Source organism: Megascapheus bottae, chromosome 27 (genome assembly GCF_031878675.1).
Source record: "Megascapheus bottae isolate mThoBot1 chromosome 27, mThoBot2.hap1, whole genome shotgun sequence".
NCBI classification, from domain to species: Eukaryota; Metazoa; Chordata; class Mammalia; order Rodentia; family Geomyidae; genus Megascapheus; species Megascapheus bottae.
This window is the reverse complement of record NC_143535.1, coordinates 594,186-618,359: the sequence shown is the minus strand read 5'-3', so window position 1 is coordinate 618,359 and position 24,174 is coordinate 594,186. Positions and strand designations below refer to the sequence as shown.

Genomic DNA, 24,174 nt, shown 5'->3' with positions numbered 1-24,174 from the left:
GCGGGGGGCTTGGTGTCGGAGACCAGCAGCGACGGGACAGGGCAGAAGACGACGCTGCGGTCCCCAGGCGGAGAGCGGCCAGGGGAGAGGAGGAAAAACTTAAAACACCAGGAGGCAGCGCCTGGATTGCAAAGCAGCCCGAGGAAAAGTGAGGACAGCTGGCCGCGTGGACGCTGGCACAAAGGTGCCCGCGGAGAGCTGTCCGGAGGCCCCACCGCCTGGCTCCGCCCGGCTCTCCAGGTGCCTCGGGTGGGATAGAAGCCCACCACCTCCCGACTCCTCCCGCGCCTCCAGTCCACCCCTCCGCCCGGCTTCTGCGCCTCCTCTCCACCATTCCGTCGAACGCCCCCGCCCGCCCCCCCGAAGACCTGCGTCCATGCAGCCCTGGGCGCTGAGCCCACCGGGCCTAACCCAGATCTGAGGGCACTGGCCAGCAGCAGCCGCCGTCCCACGGAGATGGGGGACACAGCGCCCCCGCAGGCCCCCGCGGGCGGGCTGGGGGGGGTCTCCGGGGCGGGGCTCCCTGGAGGGGGCTCGGTCACCCCAAGAGTGCACAGTGCCATCGTGGAGCGCCTGCGGGCCCGGATCGCCGTCTGCCGCCAGCACCACCTGAGCTGCGAGGGCCGCTACGAGCGAGGCCGGGCCGAGAGCTCGGACCGGGAGAGGGAGAGCACTCTGCAGCTCCTGAGCCTGGTGCAGCAAGGCCAGGGGGCCAGAAGGGCTGGCAAGCATGCCAAGGCCGCCCCCACCACCGCCACGGCGACCGCCGCGGGCCCAGCTCCGCCGCCCGCCCCTGCCGCCACCTCCCAGGCAGGGTCCGCAGGACCCCCGCCAGCGCCGGACCCCCTCCATCGCCAGCAGCACCCACTGAACAGCAGCCACAACGGTGCCAGCCTTGGGATTAATGGGGACCCGCCGCCGCCAGCCCCGACCTCGGGGGACCAGAGGAACTCGGCCCTGATCGCGGTAAGGCACGGCTTTTCTCTTGTTCTTGCTCTGGTGGTGTGGGTCACTGTGGCCATGGAGGGGAGGTGGCCATGAGGGAGGCCAGGGTGTGAGGTGTGGTCTGCACTCGGCTGGTCCAGGGCCACAGGGCCGTCGGCCGGGTTATCCCGACCGGATGACGGTGGTCCTCGGTTTATGCAAAGCCCCATCTCTGATGGGGCCCAGCTGGCCTGACAGCACCCCTCAGCTCGGTGGACTGCTGTCAAAGTCACCTCCCCCTGCCCTGCGCCCCTCTCCCCCTGGAGCCCCCTCTTCCTGGATGGTTGAGAGATGCCGAGGTGTTCCCAAAGGCGGTGAGGATGTTCCTTAAGCGGTCAGCTCCCTGCTCTCCCCCGGGGATGTCTGCCACCACATCTGATGTGGTTCTAGACACACCAGTATGCTGACTCCACACGAGGTGAACGGGCAGGCCCTCACCACCCCTGGAAGCACCTTGTCTCCAGCCACTCCCAGTGTCAGCAAATGCAGCCCCAGAGTTCTGACTAAGTTTCTGACTGGAACTGCTTCCTCGAGGCACAGACACGCCCTACCCACAGGGAGTCTCCCCTGAATCATTGATTCTTGGTGCCAGTCCCAGTCAGGTGACCATCTCTGCCTGGTATGTGCTGGTTTTCTCCAAGCTGCTGAGCCTGTGGCCTTTGGGTAGAAGGTAGAGCCCTGCCATGCAGAGCTGTGGATGTCCCTCTGAGTTCCAAGAGCTCCCAAAGTTCTGTAACTGCTCAAACAAATGATGGCACTGTGGTGAGCTCCTCCTCCCAAGGAAGTTTAGGGCCTCAGGGTGCGTCTCTCTAACTCTTGGCATCCCTGCCCCGGGTCAGTGACGGTAGTGTTTCAGAAGCTCTGGTTTCCAAGGTGGTTCTCCTCTCTTCTTCCATCCAATCTGCTTGGGTTGCCTAGAACTGTAACTCCTGGACACCAGCGCCAGATAAACAATGCCTACCTTAGCCAAGATGCACAGTGCACTGCTTTTCCATGAGTGCAGTGAGCCTGAGGCACTCCACGGGAGCTTCCAAGCCTATTTCCTTCTCTGCCACCTTCTCCATCTCAGCTTCTCCCTGCATATCCCCAGCAGAGCAGTGGGAGTGTGCTTTGAGAAAGAGAGAAGCTTGGATGAAGAAGGAGGGTAAAGAACTGCTTGAATGATGAGAAGAATGACGTTTGTGATTATGTGTGTGTCATGGTATCTGCAGCCAAAAGTAACTAAATGCCTTTATTGTCCCAGTAAGTTTATAATCCGTCTGCAAGGCTCCCAATAAGATGCCTTTGTGAACCTCAGTCTCTTGGTAAGAGTTTCTGGGGATAATTCTGAGTATGAGGCACAGGCAAACCTCGAGCAGGGAGACTGACCTCTACCCCGGGTGTCAGGGCCCACAATGGGTCCACAGCATGGGTGTTCTCATTCTTTGCAGGGAAGGTGGCATGACCTTATGTCCTTGGTTTTCTGGCTTTTGCTCTTGTCTATCTTGGAAGTAAGACAAGGTTGTCTCTTTTTCCAGCGTGTTTTGGGGTAAGAAGTGAAACTAACTCCTGTGGTGGTTGTGACTTTACCATAGCAATGTCCCTGCAGGCAGAGAAGCAAGGAAACTATTCTGCCTTCCTCCACTAAAGGCAGCTACAAAAGCCAAAAGTGTGTGCTCTGCCACACAGTTCTCAGAGGGCACTTTCTCCCTTTTCCTCACCAAGCATCTCCTGAAACACATCCTTGGAATGTTCTGTCTCTATGAGTGTAGTCTTGATAATGGAAGGTCTAGACTAGAATAAACCAGGAAGGACAGACAGCTTTCACCCAATGTTAAATATCCACTGAAAATTCATGGCATTTTGAGAGTTCATGCACACACGTCCTCTCCCCTTTGCGTTATTGGAAATTCCCTCTCCATGTTGGCTAGTAAATGTGCCTTGTTGCTCTGCATCCTACAAAGGGACGGTGATGCAAGTGCTGGACTAACGTGATAACATTGTGTCAGAGCAAGGGCTGGCTTTGGGGAGTGATTCACTAAGCCCAGGACACAGGGCAGTCTCACTGCTCTCTGACTCCGAGACAATGTTAATTTACAAAGGCTCTGCTCAGAGCAAGCGTGAAAATTCTTTCTTAGTTTTATTACAGCTGTCTCCACGACCAGATTTATGGAATCTGGATGTGCTGAATATATCATTTTAGTGGTTAACGTGTATGCTCTAAGTGGCTGGAAAGCCCTCTGGAGGACAAGGGAAACTATTGATCCTCTACACACAAATGTGTTCTCTGTCCTCAGATGGAAGCTGCTTTCTACAGATGGCCGAGTAAAACACCTATCGATAGTGGGTGGTTTTTGCTGAACAAGGTGAAAGAACAGCTTCTGTTCAGTGGGATAATGTCAGCTTGAAGGGGTATTCTATTACAAAGAATATATAATGTTCGGATCCTTTCAATAGCCCACATTTCAATAACAATGAAAGAATCACCTTCACACCAGTTCTAATTCTGTCTACATTGAGAACCTAATTCTGAGCCCTTAGTCAGCCAGTTTCTTCATTTAGCTCAAGTACAAGTTTCAGGAAAGCCCCACTGCTGCCGAGGCTGCAGTGACAAGACCTTTTGGAGGGCTGAGCTGGTAAACTTGGAGCAGATCTGCTTTCCTAGCCTCTTGGAGTAGGCTGTAGACACTAACTCTGCTGAACTATGGTGGAATCTTTGAATGAACTGTGGAGCTGAGTAACTGCTGGTCCACGGGACAGTAAGATTAGACTTCCTTTCCCTTTTGCCTGAGTCAAGCTCTTTTTCTGTTGCCTAGATTGTGCCTAGATGGGTAGCGGAGTAGTTTCTAGCATCTCTGGCCTCAGTGATGATTTTTCTTTCTCTCACGTGGTGTGGACAAGAGAACGAGATCAGAGAAGGGTTCTGGATCACCTACCTAGCTTTGTGCTGCCTGGTCAGTGACCAGCAGGATGAGCAGGACCAGTCACTATGCAGTCGTCTGCAAAACTGAGAAGGGAGAGCTTAGCTGCTGCCCTCCCTTGCTGAGTGAAGCAAATGAACCTCTGTTTCTGAATGGGCTTCAGGGGAACAAAACCCCTGCAGAAATGCATTGCTCACAGTGAGCAGCCAAACAGTGCATAATACTATAGATTTCCCAGAGATTAAAAGTGAATTCAGCTTTCAGTTGTCTGTTTAAATGGTGCCATAGCTTTTGTTGTCAACAGAGGGCTTTGGCACTTCTAATTTAATGATGTCAAGATAAGAGAGAGCCCCTGAGGTCCCCAGGAAGTTCTCCTTAAACCATCAGTGTCCTGAAAGTCTTCTGAGTCTTCCAGGGCCTGGATGGATATGCAGCCTGTGCAAAGGTGCGGTCCCAGAGCCTGTAAGGAATATTAGAAAAGTTGTTTACACACGTAGAATGGGAAAGTGAAATGAATTCTCTAAAATGCTAATCACTCAAGAAAGTCAAACAAATTAAATAATTGTCAGCGTTTCCTGGTTGTTTTAAATTGATGATTAGGTTTCCAACTGGCAGCTCAAAATTTGAAAGCTGCAAGTGGGGGTCCTCAGGGTAAATAAACACCTGTCTTAGGACAGTGATGGGAGTAGTTACATTCTTTATATTTGCAGCCATCATTTCCTGAAGAAATGACCCATTTTTTCCTGTTGTTGTTGTTTAGAATGAAGAAATGAAGGGAGGGCCCCCTTCTATTCAGGATTACCACTTCTTTGAAGTAAAGATAGGTAGAGGGTTTAAGAAGATAGAGAAGTTATCAAAAGCTCACAGATATCTTGCCCTGGCTGCAAGGTGGAACTATAACATAAATGACATGTTTGTTTGCGTCTATGTTTTTATAGAGAGACTACATCTGTTTTCTTCAACATAATGCTATTGTTAAATGATACTCAATTTTTTTTCTAAATCTTAAACTTTTAACACTTATGACTTCCCTATCCCTGTAATTATTTTTAAGTCTCAAGATCTTAAACCTGGACTTGCAGATGTTCTCAGACATAGCAATTAAATATGACTACAATACTAGCCATGATAAGCTGTTTCTTTTTTTTTTTAATGTTTTTTTTTTCTGGCCTGAAAAAACCTGGAAAGTATTGCCAGAAAAAGCCATTTGTGTCTGTTGTTCACAACAGATAAGCCTGTGTGAATGTAGTCCATCCTCTCCTTGTCCCCTTTTACAACATTCATGCAAACAGAAGAAACACTGGACTCTTCCTTTTGCATTTTCATGTGAGTAAGTCTCTCTGATGCCCCAGGCGGCTGTGTGGGAAGAGAAGGGGAACGCAGCTGGACCTCACCCCTGCTTACGTAGAGTCTAACGGAGAAATAAAGACCACCTCAAGGGTGGTCAGTAAATGTGCTGACCAGGTGGACTATCCAAACCCAGAATAGGAAATCGGAGAAAAGAAGGCCTACAATATACAGGACACATTTGTGGCATATTTGGGTCCTGCCAGCAAAAACCTGGGAAGAGACTTAGCACATGGAGGATCTGAAGCACAGATTTTCAGTTAACCCCATGTTTAGACCCATAGCCCATACCTCTTGCTACACAAGTTTAGAGAATAACATTTTTTCCTTGGTCGTGGGGCCTGGGCACCATCCCTGAGTTCTTCAGTTCAAGGCCAATGCCCTACCACTTAGGCCATGGCACCACTTCCAGGTTTCTGGTGGTAAATTGGAGATAAGAATCTCATAGACTTTTGTGCTCAGGCTGGCTTTGAACCTTGATCCTCAGATCTCGGCCTCCTAAGTAGCTAGGATTACAGGCGTGAGCCACCAGCACCTGGCTTGGAAATAGCATTCTTTATTCAGGACCAATATCTCTATCTACAGAGTAAAACTAGAGATATTTGACAAAGGACTTGGTGTCTGATGTGCCATAGGTGCACAGAATACAAGTGCTGGACATCATTGGTAGAGGAGAGATTCATGCCCAGGCTTTGGCAGGCCAGGGGGCAGGGAGAATGGCAAGGTGTGGAGGACCTGGGGGTCGGGTCAGATATGTGAGAGGGTGTGAAGCAGTGTTGGAGAGCAGAGATGGAGCAGTGCTTGCCTAGAGTGGTTGAGGAGACCGACTCATCCACAGCCCTGGTTAAAAAAAAAAAGTGGAATGAGGAAGGCTCAGAGGAGGCTTCATAGCTGCTGAGCTATGAAGCAATAACAATCCTTCATGTACTTGAAGACAAGTATTACATTTCCCCTGCAGCAGACTCTTCTCAGAGCACACTGCCTAAGTGTTCTGTGCTACCTATCTTCAAGTCCCTTGAGCTGTTTAATTTGCCTTGCTATTTACACACTTCTCCCATTCACCCTGAGTTATGTACAGCATGACATGGCCTTTGGCACTGGAAGGAGAGGTTTAAAAGTACACTGGCTAGACACAGAAGGGAAAGTAAAAGAAGCAGAAGCAAAGCTTCTGTTCTGCTTGGACTTGCTGAGGTATCTGTGCAACCAGGAAGGACATTGTGCTTTGTTTTGATACTTACTGCAAATGACTGGTGAAGGGAAGGTGCCACACTACCCCATTTCCTTCGGGGGGGGGGGGCTGGGGTGAGGGATAGATTTAATCTCCCCAGAGCAAGTTAATTTCCTTCTTGAGGACATAACCAATTAACACCTTGAAAACCTAGGATTCTCAGGCCCACAGTCTTAGAGCTTGACCGGACCGGAGTGTTGACCCACATGTCTAGAATATAGTCTGGATTGCCACGCAGTTCCAAAGCAGCCGTGAAGTGTGGGCTTAGGGTAGATGAGAAATGTGTACTCTACATTCAGAGTTTTGAATTCTGAGAGTAGCCCAACCTAATGCATTTGATTAAATTTTTAATTTGCAATGGATAGTTATTAAGTGAATATAGCCCCTGAGTCGCAAAAGGTTAGAAGCTTCTTGCTATGAAAATTTATATTTATGCTTTTGAAAACTACATCCGGAATAAGGCTGCTGAGGAATCTGCAAGGGAACAGGCAGCACAAAGCAGCCCTCTTTCTAACCTTGACCAGGAGACTCAATGTGGTTCTTGGCTAGGAACCTTTTCACTGCTCAGTACTCCTCAAATGTGACTTTCCACAAGAAACCTAAGGAAGTCCTGCAAAATTCAGTCTGCTTTTAATCAGAAAGCAGGATGCCAGGGGCTGGAGATATAGCCCGATGGTAGAGTGCTTGCTTAGTATGTACAACGTCCTGAGTTCCATGCTCAGCACAGTGCTGGGGGGGAGGGGATATGGTATTTCTGTTACAATAATTGTATTAGAATAAGAATATTCTTTGTCCTTTGTTATGTGATATTTTGCTGAATTTATTGGTTCTAACTCACAACAAAGAATGTAGTCAAAAATTTTTTGTTCTCTGTCATCGAAACTTAGATTTTCTTTCCCTTTTTCACATGGAAATGTAGCATCACAGTCAGTTGGAGTTTTTGTTGTTGTTGTTTTTGTTTTTAATGGTGTTCTTTATTTTCATGACTCATTTTGGCAGGTTCATAAGTACTATGGGATCACGAACATGCCATGTCAAAATTCTCTTCTGTCAGAAATGTGCCTGAATTGTATTAGTGCATCCTACCCACATACAGTTCACAGTCAACAACCTTGTTGTTTTCAGGTAGTTCCGATGAATCTGAACAGAAAATTAATGACATCGCTATCTAAATTTTTTTAATAGTTAAACCAAAAATCTGCTGCAGCTGCTAACTGCCTGGAATCTGTTGGTTATGTGTTATACTCTCTTAAAGTCATGGTTACCATGTTACAAAGAAGCAGCTTCATTGAATACACTGTGTACTGTGCCATGCTGGATCCTTCTAGAGAAGCTGCTCTTTTCCAAAGGACTCTGGAGTCTGAATTATATAAAAATTAAAAATGCTCTGGCTGAGCAGCTGAGAAATCAAGTTTTTTGTTACTGCTCTTGTTCACTTAAGACTAAGCTGACAGAGACTTGCTAAACCAGCTAAGGCTTGTACAGCTGATTGCCATAGCACACTGTAATTTCAGGCAGCAAGGGTATGAGCTCGTTATTCTCCCGTTTGGTTGTTTGACAGAAGTGTTGGAAAAATTGCAAAGTGCAAGCATAAAAGAGATCAGGAAAGAGCAGCAGTACTGACAGAAGCAACAGAGAGGCAGCAGCTTAGTCAAGTTGGATCTAAGTCCTCCAAGCATTGCACCAAAGAGAGCTTCCTTTTCTCACTTTGGGTTTTTTTTTTTTTTTTTTTTTTTTGCATGTGGATCTGTTTGCAAGCTCAGTCCCCCAGAGAGAGATTCTGAGCTGTCTTTGTGCTAAATTAAACATTGGTTTTCTCCTTGGGAACCTGATCTTCCATAGATGAGGCAACAATATCTTTTTGAAAGAGCTCCAAGCTAAGCATTTCCCCGAGGAAGAGAATGCTCAGGAGTCTTTTCACCTCGCTGTCTGCTTAGCTGGTGTGATGGTGCTTCATGGGAATTGTTGTGTCTAAATAGGTCCAGAAGCCCTTAGAGTAAGAACGTGTACTTTAATCTGCTTAGCATATAATAAATGAAAACAGAGCACCAGCCAGATCATGTAGGATAACAGCCATGTACAGGAGGGAGTTTCCCTGTCTCACTGCTCCCTCCCTGACGCTGTACTCACAGCAATGAAAAGGAGCATGCTGCAAATTATAAGCCATGTCACTTCTAGCCCTCTCTTGTCTCTATTCGGCCCATCCCCCTAGAGGGCCAGTCCATATTGCCCCCAAAATAGGCCACTATGTACAATTTATAGACTTGTATGAGCCCTTAAAGAGAAAACAGGCCAAACCCTATTTCCACAGGCAAAGAAACTAGAGCTCCTTAAAAAACAAAAACAAAAACAAATCCCTCCCAATATTCCAGAGCAGTAGAGCTAGAACCAGAGCCTTACTTCTCTCACATCTAGGCAAAGTAATTGTTTTACGAAGGTTTTCTTTTTAATAAACCTATTCTTAAAATTGATAGTTTTCTAAATAACCATAATTCCTTCCATCTTACATACTCATTGCAATATTACATTGATACTTTTCATATATACGTATGTATATGTATATATATGCCATCTCCTTTGAATCTTGCATGACCTTGTGACATCCTTTGAGACTATGTCACAGAAACGACAAAAGGACGCATATTCAAAGGTTCCCCCGCCTCTATTCTGCATGCCTAGACATGTATACCCAGCAAAGAGCCACATTCCCATCCCATACCCTTGAACATGTGTGGCCCAGCCAGCCCTCTATTCAGTACAGCCACGCAAGCAAGCCAAGTGAAACAGCAGAGATATCACTAAGCAACCTTCACTGTTCAAGGCCATGCACATTGGAGAGGTTCATAATACAGCCAAGCAAAGGTTAGCTAAATCAAAGCTAGTAAACCATAGCAGAGGTGCTCTGCTTTCTCGTCTGTGCTACCTCAGATGGGTTACTTCACATCTTTGAGCTTCACTCTCTGCTTTTAGGGATAATTCTCTCTCAAAAGTCTGTGGGGGTTAAATGAGATAGTTTATGAAAGAGCCTCAAATGTTGTTCCTCCAGCACACAACAGAGCTCAGCACACACTCATCTCCTCGCTCTTTTTGCCTTGGCCCTATGTTAGAATTCGTTACCCTTCCTTTGTCATCTTCCTTTTCCTGCATGCATATCACCCTTTTCCTAGCCTTCCTCAGTCCATAGCTCCCCTGAACAGTTCACTTATTTTTTGTTCTGTCCTGGATGATGGCCTGGTGCTGTCATTCTTCCCAACTACCACATTTCCCTGATTCTTGTTACGCGTCAGGAACCACATCCGCCTTGTGTGTAGTCTACCCTTACAACAGAAAAGGGTTAGCCTCATAAAGATGTCGCTCCCTTGTACTTGGATGCTGCCCTTGGGAGAGTCAAACAGCACAGCAAATATATATGGGCAGCATGATTGCATTTGATCCTCCGGGTCACAGAAGACTTTGTGAGCTGGTCTCTGCTCAGCAGTGGGGGAGGAAGAAGCTCAATGTGACACTGCAAGTGTGCTGCTTCAACACTGACAATTCATTGTCTTTTTCTAGGAAATGGCTTCATTGTCTCCATCTCATCCTTTGCAATATGTGAGTGGAGAAAGAAGGAATGTAGTTTGCTTACTTGGTGTAGTTTCCAGTGCTATCCTGTGAGAGTCTGGTGTTCAAATCTGTTCAGAACTCATAGTGCACCACAATCAAGGTCTTTGCTTCTTTGGTATTTACTTTTTTCCTTGGAGAAAAAGAAGCTCTTGGTGAGTGGATTAGGTTATTTCATGTCTTTCAATATGATACTCCTAATAGTTCCACAGTAGTTTTCATTTGTTTCTTAATTTCAGTCTTTCCTTAATTCTCTGTGTAAAAAAAGTAAAAGAAAAACAGGTGAAGGAGGGTCTCACATCTTCTTGGGCACTAGCCCCAGCCATGAGAAAGGCTCAGCATCCTTCCAGGATGTAATGAACACTCACCATCTCTGACTGTGTGTGGGTGTGAGCTTCCAGTGTAAGAAACACAGCTAGTTGTAGGAGTATTTTGATTCATTACACTTATTTTCACAGGGAACATTGACTTCCTCCAAATTCCCCCAGCTACACTGGTAACACTTCTATGGAGGTAAAAACAAATCTCCTAAGTACTACTGTGGAATAATTACATGAAATGTAAATATAAAGTGAAAAGTAAAGTATTCCTGTAGACTTTTTGCTCAGGAATTGTATGTATCTGTCTAGCTGTTCTCTCCACCCCCTCTTTCCCTCACCGCCCAGACACATAACAATTGAAAAGTGCAGATTGACGGATGGGATTTTATACATGTCACCACTCCATTTTTTAAATATGCTTCCGCTTTAAAGGGGAACTATAAAAGAGAGTCACTGAGAAACTGGCCTGGGGGAGGGGAATTGAATCCATGGCTTCTTTTTCCCCCCTCTTATCACTAACACCCTAAGCAGAGAGTAATCACCTATTTCCCAAGGGTGGCCCTAAGCCCTTAAAATTCAGCTCTGCTCCAGGATTTAACAGAACTGGGAGAAGAAGGAAAAAGAAACGCGCTTCTGCTCCCAACAAAGGAAGATTTTGCAAAATAAATAGTAAATCCAAAGAATTTGCTTGCACACGCCCCTTCTCTATCCTTAAATGTAGTCGGAGCACAGACAGCACTTCCGAGTACATCTTTACAATGTGAAGAGTTTTGGGGTCTTTGGATCATGTTTGAGCTCTACTCCAACCGGTGTACTTTCCCTAACAAAACAAGATGTAAGCAGCATAAAGCCAGAGTCATTTGGTCTTGGTTGTTATCTCATGTTGTTTTAAAGGACAGAGTCACTCATAGAGATAATTATATTTTCCCCCTCCGTTGCTTCTCAACACCTTGGAATTTTTTTTGGTCAGGATATTCAGAGGGAACTATCTTGATGTTATGCAACATAGCTTTTCTTTCTTAAAATATGAAAAGAAAGAAAATCAAGTTTCCTTTCTTTTTCTATACATTAAATCTTACCTTTGCTTAGAAAATATCTCAAGCCCCAATCCCTCCCTCCCTTGCGCTCTCTCTCTCTCTCTCTCTCTCTCTTCTCTCTCTCTCTCTCTCTCTCTCTCTCTCTCTCTCTCTCTCTCTCTCTCTCACACACACACACACACACAAACACACACACACACATACACACACATACTTTGTTTACTATGCTTCTTATGCATATATTTACACAGGTGATTACCTATGGGAGTTTTAGATAAGAAGTGAAGATATATTTCAAAGAATATTTAAAGGAAACTGCTGTACAAAACAAGATCCTGCCAATTTTCAGAATCTAGAGGAGGGAGAAAGAGCATATTTCATGGATAAATGTGGACTAACAGGAAACTTTCATCCTGGTCCATGCTTTAGCTAACAAGGTATCATCATGGCAAGCTTTGCTTCTTCGTATCTATCTGCAACCCCGGAGATTGGATTCCTCAGCACTTTGCCTAGCTAGATTATCTTGTCACACAGCACTCAGCTCAAATACCACTCCTAGAGAGACTGCCTTGGCTGCCCTAATTAGGGTAGACACCAGGGACCATCTCCTTCTCCCCCAAATTTTCTAGCACTGCTCCCGTTGAAGTTTTCTTTTCTTCATAACTTTGATCACTGTCTGAATTTCTGCTTATTCTATTTCTCTTCATGCATTCCTCTTCCCCTCAGAGGACTATAAGTGCCACAAGATGGAGATCTTAGCAGTTTTGTTCACTGTCTCTGTCTCATACCTTCAGCAGTTCTTGACATGTTTGTTGGATCAATGATAATAAGCCTAGTGGCTTTTAAGCTAGAGATGTCTTTCAGAGACAGGGGTTAGGAAAGAAAGAGACAGTTATGGCAGGACTCTGGGGTCCCTGCCTACAATTTAGTTATATATCTAATGTGTGTGTGTGTGTGTGTGTGTGTGTGTGTGTGTGTGTGTGTGTGTCCCCGTGTGTCTGTCTGTCTGTCTGCCTGTTTCTGTCTCTGTATGTCTGTGTAAAGCAGGGCTTCTATGAAAAATTCTTAGACTAGATAATCTCCTAAAATGTTTCCCAGTTTCAAATTCTAAAGCCTCACCCCTAGCATGAGAAAAATGTTAGTTGGTGTAAGGAAATGGATGATAGGCCAGAGTTACAGATACAGTGTCCCTACACCATAATTGACCTGGTGCTACCTTGTGCCACAAAAGATAGAACAATTTCTCTGTGTGTGTGTGTGTGTGTGTGTGTGTGTGTGTGTGTGTGTGTCAGTAGTGTTAAGGCTTGAACTCAGGGCTTTACAAAGTTTCTTACTCTTGCTCAGCTTTCTTGCTCAAAGCTGGCACACTACACTTTGAACTGCACCTCCAGTCAGGCATTTTTGCTGGTTGGGGAGAGTCATTTAAACTTTTCTGCCTAGCTTGGATTTGAACTTTAATCCTCTAGTTTTCTGAGAAGCTAGGATTACAGGAGTAAGCCACTGACACCTAGCAGAGAGAATCAATTTTTGTTTTGATATGGTTTACATTTTAATGGGGGAGAGACAGGCAGTAAACAAAGACATAAGACAAATTTACCTACTCATTCCTTACTTAATGTGATTGATTTGGGTTAGTTAAAACAAATCTGGGAAGAGCTCTGGAAGGTGGGAAGTGAGAACCATAAACACACACACACACACACACACACACACACACACACACACACACACACACACACACACACACACTTCCAAGAGACCTCTTCGTCACGGTTGTTCCAAGCCTGAATATGGGATGGTACAGAACTGGGCTGCCTTGGCACATCTGTATGAAGTGGTGATTCTGATCTTGGAGGGAAAAATACACTTGTGTCACATCTTCCATGCCTCAGCGCTACTGTGCTCACTTTGTCAGAAGTCACAGGACTTGAGAATTCAAGAAAATCTAGTGGAAATTTTCTTTAGTAGAGAAGATAATTTCTCTTTGGAAATAGGAACAAGGGGTTGGGATGCAACTCACTAACTCACTAGTTGATTGACTTCCTAGGTTTTATATACAACATTGCAAAAGGGGGAAAAGAGACAGACAGAGGGAAGAAGAGAGAGAGCAAGAAAGCAAGCAAACAAGCAAGATTGAAAGAAACAAAGAAAGGGAAGGAAGAAGGGAAGGAAGGGAGGGAAAGAAAGGGAAAAAAGAAAGAGAGAGAGGGGCAAAAGAAAGAGAGAAAATAACTATCTTGGAATTGGCATCAGGACACTGGGAGGTAAAGCACCACGTGATGTCAGGAAGTGTAAAATGAAGGTGATGTGCACATGCAGTAGTCACAGTAACACCTCACCTGTACATGTTCATATTGTCCTCACAGAAACTCTGCTATCTGCAAGCTATCAATACAGGCATTTGTTGTTCACAAATAAGTTGAAAATGATCATAAAATCCTATTTTTTTCATGTATGCCAGTCCTAGGTCTTGAACTCAAGGCCTGGGCACTGTCTTTGAGCTTTTTTGTTCAAGGCTAGCTCCAGTTCTGGCTCTTTTCGGGTCAATTGCAGTTAAGATTCTCACAGACTTTCCTGCCTGGCTTGGCTTTGAACCAATGATCCTCATATCTCAGCCTCTGGAGTAGCCAGGATTTCAGGTCACTGGTGCCTGGCATCAAATCCTGTTTTTGAAGAGCTCATTTGTAGTGTGTGGCCTGTATGCATAGACATCTCAAGGTTTTCTGGGGTGCTGGCACTTCCATTTCAAGGACGGGTGGGACAAACCCGTTTGTTCTTGCCGAACCCTTTTGTGACCATTAATCTACTCTTGGGGCTCCTGTTCCTGTGATGGGACACAGTTGTCTGTGTTGAGCCAAGTCCCAAATCTTCAACTGTACTAGCAGCTGGATAGGACCTGGAGGCTCACCTCCACACAAGCTGAAGCAGTGACTCGCTCTAAAAGAATGGCAACCATGAGTAGAATGAGGATATCCAACACCCTGGCACACCAAGCCTAGAAGAAAGGAAGTTTAAATCATTAATTTGGAGGAAAACAAAGTAAGGTGAGGAAACACTTCAGTTTTTAAAAGGTCTACATGTTTCTTGTTATGCTTGGTAGTCAACTGCAGGTCTCAGGAGAGAGCTACAGATCATTAAGAAGAGAAATTTGATCTTGAGTTGGAGAAGCACATTCTCTTTGGAACCAAGATTGGTCTCTTAAGCATTTCTTTTTACTGTTGCTTATTTTGGAATATCTTAGACTGAACTTAAGGGAAAGATCATGAGCTCTTTTCTGAGAAGAATTCTTTAAAATTCATTTCATGGGCCGGGAGTTTGGCCTAGTGGTAGAGTGCTTGCCTAGAATGCATAAAGACCCGGGTTCAATTCCTTGGTACCACATACATAGAAAAAAGCCAGAAGTGGTGCTGAGGCTCAGGTAGTAGAGCTCTAGCCTTGAGAAAGTCCAAGGACAGTGCTCAGGCCCTGAGCTTAAGCCCAGGACTGGCAAAAAAATAAATAAAATTCATTTCATATCTAAGAGGAGACTATGTATTTTTAAAGTGGATGAGTGTTTTCTTAGTGCCAAGAGAAAAGTGGTAGCTCATAATTAGTAAGTTTTTGTTTCCAGGTGAAGATGTGCTTTATATACTTTTATTTGCAGTATGTATGGCCATATCACCCATCTAGTAAAGCATGTAGCAAATGATGAACTAATGTTGACCATAGTTTTGAAAGAACCACAGCACTTTACGTTTCTCCGATTATATGTCCAGTGCTCTAAATGTATACAACATTGATCTTCAAGTTACCTTTTGTCTTACCACATTAAAAAAAGCGTAGTGTTTAATATGTCAGATGCTATTCTAAGTTATTTAGATTTTTATTTATGGCCTTCTATTTACACTATGCGATTATTCCCACTGTACAGGTCAGAAAATTAAGGCCTGTGCCGAAGGAACATGCTACTATTTGGCCATAAGCAGTAAAATCAGAAATTAAACAGGTTAATGCAATCTCCACAGTTCAAACCACTGTTTGACACTATGCGTAGAAGAAAATTGCACATGGCCAAGGTTAGACTGCAGCTCACCTCTGACCTGGATCTGATTTGGAGCCCACTTGCAGTAAGACATCTGAAAGTCACTGACAACCAGACCTAACTAGTTATCTAAGTGCCAGTATAATTCAGACCTAACTAGATATCTAGATGTAGATATAATTCAGAGGGAAGCCCACAGGCTACAGGTTCCTCTTTAAGTTAGTTGCCCTAATCCTGCTTTTGAAAATTTAGAAGGTTCTTGGACATGCATAGGTCCATGATTGGCATGTGGGCTTCAGGCAGCATTCCAGGGCAGATTTGAGTAGCCACAGCTAGATGGTTCTGAAGAGGCCACAAGGCAGTGTAGCTAAGCTCAGTGGAAAAGAGAACTGTGCAGGGTATGGGCAACCCTAGCTGAATGGCCTCTAGGAATGGCTTCTCAGTTTGGGAATTCAAACCTGGACTATCTTCACTAAGACTCCAGATGAAGTGCTAATCCAAAAGAGAAATAAACCAGAACTGACTACACTAAAAGTGGAGTAAAATTTGCTTCATAGAACAAGCTTAAATAAGTTAATTAACTTTCTGGAAAGTGCCTTGAAGATTTGCACTAGGGACTATCCCTGAATATAGCGATAAGGTTTCTCTGTTTTTTTGTTTTGTTTTGTTTTTGGCCAGTCCCGGGCTTGAGCTCAAGGCCTGAGCACTGTCCTTGGACTTTCTCAAGGCCCGAGCTCCACCATTTGAGCCTCAGCACCACTTCTGGATTTTTTCTATGTATATGGTATTGAGCAATTGAACCCAGGCCTTCATGCATGCTAGGCAAACACTCTATCACCAGGCCAAACTCCTGGCCCAGTGAAGTTCTTTTTTTTTTTTAATGGTATTTTATTGTCAGGATAATGTATAAGGAGTTACAATAACATTTGTCAGGTAATGGACACATTACTTCTTCAACACTTATACCCCTTCTCATGTTTTTGTCCCCCTTTCCCTCCTCTCATCCCCACCCAATCATCTTGTTTTCTCCCTTCCCTTCCCTTCCCTTTTTCAAATAAATAAACATATATACAATATACCAGGTAACAAAGACAGATACAGTAACCACATGAGATTAACCATAAGTGGGAAAAAGAGAAAAGAAATAACTTCACATAGTACATAAGAACAACAGTCACAAAGATAAACCCCTTGTTTCCATATCCTAGAGTTCATTTCATTTAGTCTCATCCTGTATGAGCACATATACATAGCTTTTGAGGTATTGTGATCCTTTGCTAGGAGAGTCCTAGATATGTACTAATTATGACAAATGAGGGAAGCCATGGAGCCTAGGTTCCTTTGAGTCTGGCTTATTTCACTTAATATGATTTTTTCTAAGCTTTCCATTTCCTTACAAATGTGGTGATGTCGTTCTTTCTGAGGGCAGCATAGAATTTCACTGTGTATAAGTACCACATCTTCTTGACCCATTCATCTACTGAGGGGCATCTGGGTCGGTTCCATATCTTAGCTGTGGTAAATAATGTTGCAATGAACATCGTTGTGCTAGTGGATTTAGTATGCTCTTGTTTCTGGACATTTGGGAAAATTCCAAGTAGTGGAATTGCTGGGTCATAGGGGAGCTCTATGTTTAGTCTTTTGAGGAATCACCATAGTGCTTTCCATAGTGATGAATGAGTTTACACTCCCACCAACAGTGTAGTAGTGATCCTTCCTGGCCACATCCCCTCCAGCGTCTGTTGTTATTAGATTTCTTGATAATGGCCATTCTGCTGAACTGAGGTGGAATCTCAAAGTTGAGATTTTTGATTTGCATTTCTTTTATGGCCAGAGATATCATGTATGTAGGCCATTCTTATTTCCTCCTCAGAGAAGTCTCTCTAAGTCTTTAGATGGGATGGTTGTTTCTTTATTTGTTTTTTGAGAGATTCAATTTTTTGAGCTGTAGGTATATTTAAGATCTGAGGCCTTTGTCTGTTGTATGGCTAGTGAAGATCTTCTCCCTCTCTGTAGGTTTTCTAGTTAATTTGCTAGCTATGTCCTTTGCCATATAGAAGCTCTGCAGTTTAATGCAGTCCCATTTGTCCAAACTTTCTCTAATTGTTCTGTTTCTGGGTCTTTATTAAGAAAGTTTCGACCTCTGCCAAGGAGACCTAGTGTATCTCCTAATCCTTCCTGTAAAGTTTTCAGGGTATCTGCTTTTACTTTAAGGTCTTTGGTCCATCTGGAATTAATTCTGGTGCAGGGTGACATATAAGGATCCAGCTTTAGTTTTCTACAGGTGCTTGTTTTGTGAAGTTATTTGCAGCTGTCCTCTCCTCTTCCAGAGCAATCAGATTGCTCTGGTCCAGCCCCTCTTATCTGAGAACTGGAGATGTGCATGCATTCTGGAGGAATGCCTCCTGGGGTGGAGGCAGAGGCAGACTGTGCATGGGAGAAATAATGGCCTTCATTTGAGGGGATCAATGGGACTTGCCTTGAAGAATCACATTTATTTGTTTGTTTGTTTGTTTTAGCAAATATGTGTTGAGATGCTAGGCTGTAGAAATAAGGGTGAGTGGGCAGTATCTAGGATTTCTTGCACAGTGCTTTCCTTTTTATCAGCAGCAATTTTTATGCTACTAGATAAGAGATGTAGCTTCTAGAGGAGTTCTCTATCTAGAAAGCCGATCGTGGATTGTGTGCAGTGGCTTGTGTGTGTTTTCAATGATGATCTTTCCACAGTGTCCTTAGAGTCTCCACAGGTTTTAAGAACCAAAGAACCTGAACCCTAGCACATGAGGGGACCAAGATTCCACCAACAGCAAGGCTATTATGTGGATCTCCATTCTACACAAGCAGCACCCCAGAAGCCTGCATAGTCTTCCTTTTTTCTGTGTCTATTCATCCAGTTTCAGGAATCTGATCAGAAAGCAAATATAGCTAGCTTCATGCCTAACATATTTCCCTAGTCTTCGTTATTTATTTTGTTATCTATCTAGGCAAAAGGCCAGTGATCCTTAGATAGCAACTGAGTTATTTTTATTCTCTATTGCATTTAGTTTAAAGCCCAGTCCAATACATTTTTCACTTCATTCTTAAGTGACTTCTCACCATTTTCAGACTTCTCTTCCCACCTTGACCTCAGATGTGAACTTGGTATCTCCACTCATGGTGAGGAACTTCTTGGTGAATTGAAAAAAAGCTGTACTGCATCTCCCTCTTGGGGATTTTCAAAGCCACACTGAGTATTATTATTAGCTGTGCATTCTGGGCTGCTAGAGTTCCTATTTTGGCAGCAGACCATCAAACGCCCTATTTTTAAGGGCCTTTAACTTAGTTGTAAACATGTGCTGTGGCTGGGAGCTCAGTTTCTTTATTCATATTTACTCAACGCATCTTAGCTGTTGAAAAGCTGTTATGATGAAAAAATGCAGAATAAAAGCTCAGCATCCAGGATTATTTTTACATACTTCTAACACAAAACTCTTTGTGATTGTTAACCAAAAAATAAATAAATAAAATGTCATTTAGTTGCTTTTTTTGATGGTCCAGTCATATTGCTAATTTGAGGGGAGGAAGAAATAGAATGGCCAAGTCATGTCTCTTTGACAAATGCTCATCAAACTTGTGCTGCACGACACAGACAACCAAGCAGACTACACAGACTTCAGTCCAGTTTTCTACCTAAGTAGTTGTATTTCTACCTAAGTAGGTGTATTTCCAGCATATTCTAAATTCTAGAGCCTTCACTAGTCTCATTAGAAGAATACAAATACAATGTCAACCTTACCATTAGCTTTCATACATGTGTTGATGGGCTATTGATGTGAGGACCATATATATATATATATATATATATATATAAATGCACATGTATATATACATATATATGTGTATATATAAATATGTGTATATATAAGTATATATATACATATATATGCACACATGGACACAGGAATTTGGTGAAAGAAGTATTAACCATACATCTAATATTTTGATCTGTCAAAAGAATTACATCCAGTGTAACAAAACACATTTTAATGTTTTGATGAGGTTGTGGCTTACAGGCTTAAAACAGGAGGATCGGGAATTTGAAGGTTGAAGAGATTGAACTTTAAGACTCTAAAAGTAATGTTAAGCAAATTTTTGTACTCCACAGAAGAAATAATGGATTTGTGATACTTATTACAATATGAAAATTATCTGATTGTACTATTTTAAGATTATATCCTTCAAATAAGTCTTAAGTTTTAAAAACTAAAGTAAAACAAAGATTGATGTCTCTGGGAAACTTTTCCTAAAATGCACACATTGTCTTCTTTCCTTCTGGGGAGGAAAGAACATCACATCTGGGCTATACCACTGCAGCACATCTGTTCAGGAATACCTCTTATGTTCTAAATAGCTGTTAGGAGACGAAAACTCTCTGTCAAATCAAGCACTTAAAATTCTCTGGTAGCTTGGGTTTTTGGTTGTTGCAAAGTGAGATTCCAGTTGCCATGTTAACAAGATGGTGAAATTAGCTAACTGTATCCATTATCTATCCTACATAACAAAACTTAAATGCTGAAAACAACATATTTATCTAAGGGTCAGGAATTGGGTAGCTGCGGGGTAGGTTAGCTGGCCCAGGGTCTTGTATAAGGAATCAGTCCAGGTATTGGCTGCAGCTGCGTCACCTCAAAAGCTTGACTGAGGGCTCAGGATCTGCTTCCACATTCACTCACGTGGTTATTGGCAGGGCATCTCAGTTTCTCAAGTCCCAACCACTGGCTTTCCCCAGAGACAGTGACCCAGATAGAAGAACCCAATGTTGATACATTTCAGAAGTCACAGTCTTTCTCTAAGTCCAAACTGGAAACTGTGTGGAAGACCATGTGAGAAGGTGAGCACCAGAAGGCAGGATCACTGGGACCACCTTTGAGGCGACTTCACATATTCATAAATACTAGTTAATGGTGTAAATTATTAAAGAAGGCTGTACCATTGTTATTTAAAATTTGGTCAACCAGTGTCATCCATACCAGGCCTTTTGCTGAAAGATTATATCAGAAAGTAAAGTAAAACCTTCCTCTCCAGGAGTCTTGCATTCTGTTTTAAGTAGCTATAATCACTGTTTCCATAGTGAGTCCCCAGGGGTCAGTGGACTCTTGTAATTAGGATAAGTATAGGGACCTCAAACCATTGTTTCAGGCAAGAGTTGCCCTTGACCAGCTTCAGAAGGAAACAGGAAAGGAACTTCCTGTATCTACTGGCAATAAGTTTTTAGAAAGAAATCCACAACAGTATCATCTCTCCAGTGAGTGTGTTATTTTATTAGCTCCAAGCCATAGCTTCTCTGATGGCTAAAATGAGGAGGGGAAGCACTTTACTTGAGAGTTAAGGACATTACAGTAACTACAGTTTGGGAGTCAGAACATCTTGCGTTTGAGTCATAACCCTCCTGCTTGCTTCTTACTGTGCTCTCTTGGACATATTGTTTGATTCGTCATGTTTCTAAAATAACGATAACACCTTTCTGGGAGTTGTAAGCAACCAGTGACCCAAAGCTCTTATCACAGGATCTGGTTCTTAGAGACTACTCAGTTTTACCTGCCCATTCTTCTATCTGACTCTGTATTAATACATTAACAAGACTCATTACCCAAGTTACTGGCAGAAATGGCTCCCAGTTGAATCCAGAATGTCCAGGAGAATAAGAGGCATAACTTTACTCTCAAAGCAGTCTCCCCTGTCAGTGTCAGAGCTGGGACTATTCTGGTATTATTAGGAGTCTGGAAGAAGAATTCTATGGGGGGTTCACTGACTATGTCTTTTTATTTATCAACACAAGTTTACCATTTGGAGAGCACTTTCCAAATGCAAATCCTTCTTGTGATATTCCTGTGGAATATGGTATGTTAACAAGCCTCTGTCAGCAGACACACACTCTCCAGGGTCTCGGTCTCATTTTGTCAGTCTCAGGCACCTGGACTAGAAATCCCCATTTCCTTCGGCCCAGGCCTCGGTAGCCCTTCCCTGCCACGGCTTTTCTTTTTTCTTCTGTAGTAGTATTGATAACAGTAGAGAAACTGGCAGTGAGAGACAAGGGACCCCGGACGCTGTCAGCCTCAGGAGAAAGACAGGAATTCAGTCAGCAAGCATGTTTTGGTAGAGTGGGACGTATTATTCCTTCATCTCATAGGCCTCATTGCCAGGAAATGTATGCATGGTCCATCCAGAATCCCTAGAAACATGGGAAGACAGGAACAAGGGCAACCAATCCTGAGACAGCCATAGGCTACAACTAGTTTGAAATGAAAGGAGGAGGGTGCCCTGCAGGGTGCAGATGCTCCTGAGTCTGACTGACACTGACTGCCCCTTGGACAGCAAAGGATGGTATTTCTAACCTAACCCAAAACCTAGTCATGGAAGTAATACCTACTTGTGAGACTAGCATATCAAATGTAATATTTAACATATTGAAAACTCTCAAGAATAACCCTTTCTGTCTGTCTGTCTGTCTGTCTGTCTGTTTGTCTGTCTGTCTGTCTCTCTCTCTCTCTCTCTCTCTCTCTCTTTCTTTCTCTCGAGTCCTGGGCACTGTCCTTGGGTTTTCTCAAGGCTAGCACTCTACCACTTGAGCCATGGCACCACTTCTGGCTTTTTCCATTTATGTGGTACCCAGGGTTTTGTGCATGCTAGGTGACTAGGCCACACTCCTGGCCCCAGGAATAGCCTTTTTTCTCCCTGAAGTCTACCAGTTTTCTAAGTTAATCAAGTTAGAACACCTCTTTATTTTTTTTTAACTAGGAGGTAATTACAGCTTCCAGGGTTTTGGTTCTCAAACATAGCTGTGTATGTCAGTCACGGGAAACGTGCCAGAATTCCGGACTGTGGCTTTAGAAAGCCTAGGTCAAGAGGTCTGCAACATTTAGAAACCTAGGCCTTATGGTAACTCTGTTTGGGGAGGGTTTGAAGTCACCTCGCCTGAAACATTCTAGGTATTTGTGAAGGTCAGAGATGAAGCACTTTCACTATACCATACATGTGGTAAAGCTCCTGGTGTTTCTAGTGGCATTGTGGTGTCTTGAAAGGCACCAGACTGGAGGTCTGTGAAGGTGTTTTCCTTCCATGGAGACTCTGGCTGCCCGTGGAATGTGAATGGAACAATGAGCTGCTTTCACCACAGGAACCATTTCAGAACGCAAGCAGGAACAGAGCACCTAGGAGTATCTGAGGAATGCAAGCCTGAAGCTGAAGGACAAGTAAAACCAGAGGGCTGGGGTGGATGATGAATACCAAGATACTGAGTGCTTAACTCTTAAGGGGAGGGGCTGTCCACCAAGTGTAGAGGACATGGTGGTGGGGAGGAGTCTAACTGTCTGACTTCAGAAGATTCCTGGGTTGCTTTCTCAACTCAGTCTCCAAGACACAGCTTGAATGTCCCATTGGGCACCATCTTACCCTGTTGAGAGTCATACCCTTTCTCTATCATTGGCACTAACCACATCACCATCTCCCTTCTGTAGATGTTAAGACCCAAGAACAAGAGACATCCTTATAACACAAAATTGTTCTTGTTTACCTTTGTGCAAAACCCTTCATTTGCCTCCTGTTGCCCTTCGAATGAAGCTCAGCCTTCATGGCTGCTTCCTTACTACACAGCATGTGTCTGTGTGGACCGTGCCTCCCTGAGAGACTCAGATCTCCCCATCAGGCTGTTCTCCTGCACATCCCCCGGCTACCTCGCTTAACGGGCACATGTCACCTCACCAGCAGCCCAATGAGCACCCCCTCTATGAAGGCTTCTCCCCACATTCCATCTCTTGGCCTTTCCTTGTTTTCTTTGGAGCATGTACTGTCACTTGTGTCTGTTTACTTGTTTTTCCTGTTGTGGTGTCACCCTCTTTTGCATATAAACACCACCTTGCAGTTTTCCTCCACTGTGTCCTGTGGTACCCGCAGTGGGTGAGACTAGTTGCTTGGGAATGGTGCACAAATACCCCAACCTGCTCTCTTCTAGAACACAGGGTATTCATCCTTCCAGAATATTCAGTGGCATATTTAACCCAACTGAAATGCAAAGAACCAGATATTTCTCCATTCTATTTTTCAGAAGAATCAGAAGACGATATCTTGTCAAATGATAGCATGGTTATCTCCATGTGACAGAAACTGCCTATCTTGGTTTGTCAGTGCTTCCAGCAGCCTTAATAGCTGGCATGCACTTGCTGATGCGCGCTGGCAAGCACTGGGAAGAAATGAGATGCGAAGTTGTGTTGTAGAGATACAGGGTCCCCCTCCTCTTCCTCAAAGCAGTGACACTGGGACAAGGTACATAGTTGAGCTTCCAGCCAAAAGTCTGCAGTGACAGACCATGTGTCTCTGTTCCTGGCTAGGCCTTCAAGATATCAGCAAGGGGACTGTGCCCCACTGGCTGTGAGAATGTGAGTACTCTCAGAATCCAAAGAGATAAAAACCTAAAAGAATACAGGAAAGAAACAGGGAGTGTGGAAGCCTGGATTCCAGGACATAAACACTAGTTTTTAAAGTCTGAAAGAGATAGCATTAGGAAAGTAGAAGGTCAAGTTTATAGAAGCATATGGGAAATTCAGTCCTAGGAGATAGTAGGCCGAATGAAAATGTAAGTGTAAAGTGAGCTAGATAAACATAAAGATAGTTTATCAACAGTGTTAATGGAATGGTTGCAAGTATTATTTACATCCATGGTTTCCCCTCAGTCGTGTCCTTCCCTTTGGTACCCGCTGGT

The 24,174-nt window shown here is 44.0% G+C and overlaps 1 protein-coding gene across 1 annotated transcript in view; it reads left to right on the top strand.

Moving 5' to 3' along the window:
- The window catches only part of Maml2 (mastermind like transcriptional coactivator 2), a 174,573-nt gene continuing 150,399 nt past the window's right edge, over positions 1–24,174 (top strand). Inside the window, exon 1 of the mRNA XM_090319229.1 lies at positions 1–966. Coding sequence (XP_090175355.1) covers positions 457–966 — 510 coding nt within the window. The 5' untranslated portion in view covers positions 1–456. The remainder of the gene's footprint in view (positions 967–24,174) is intronic.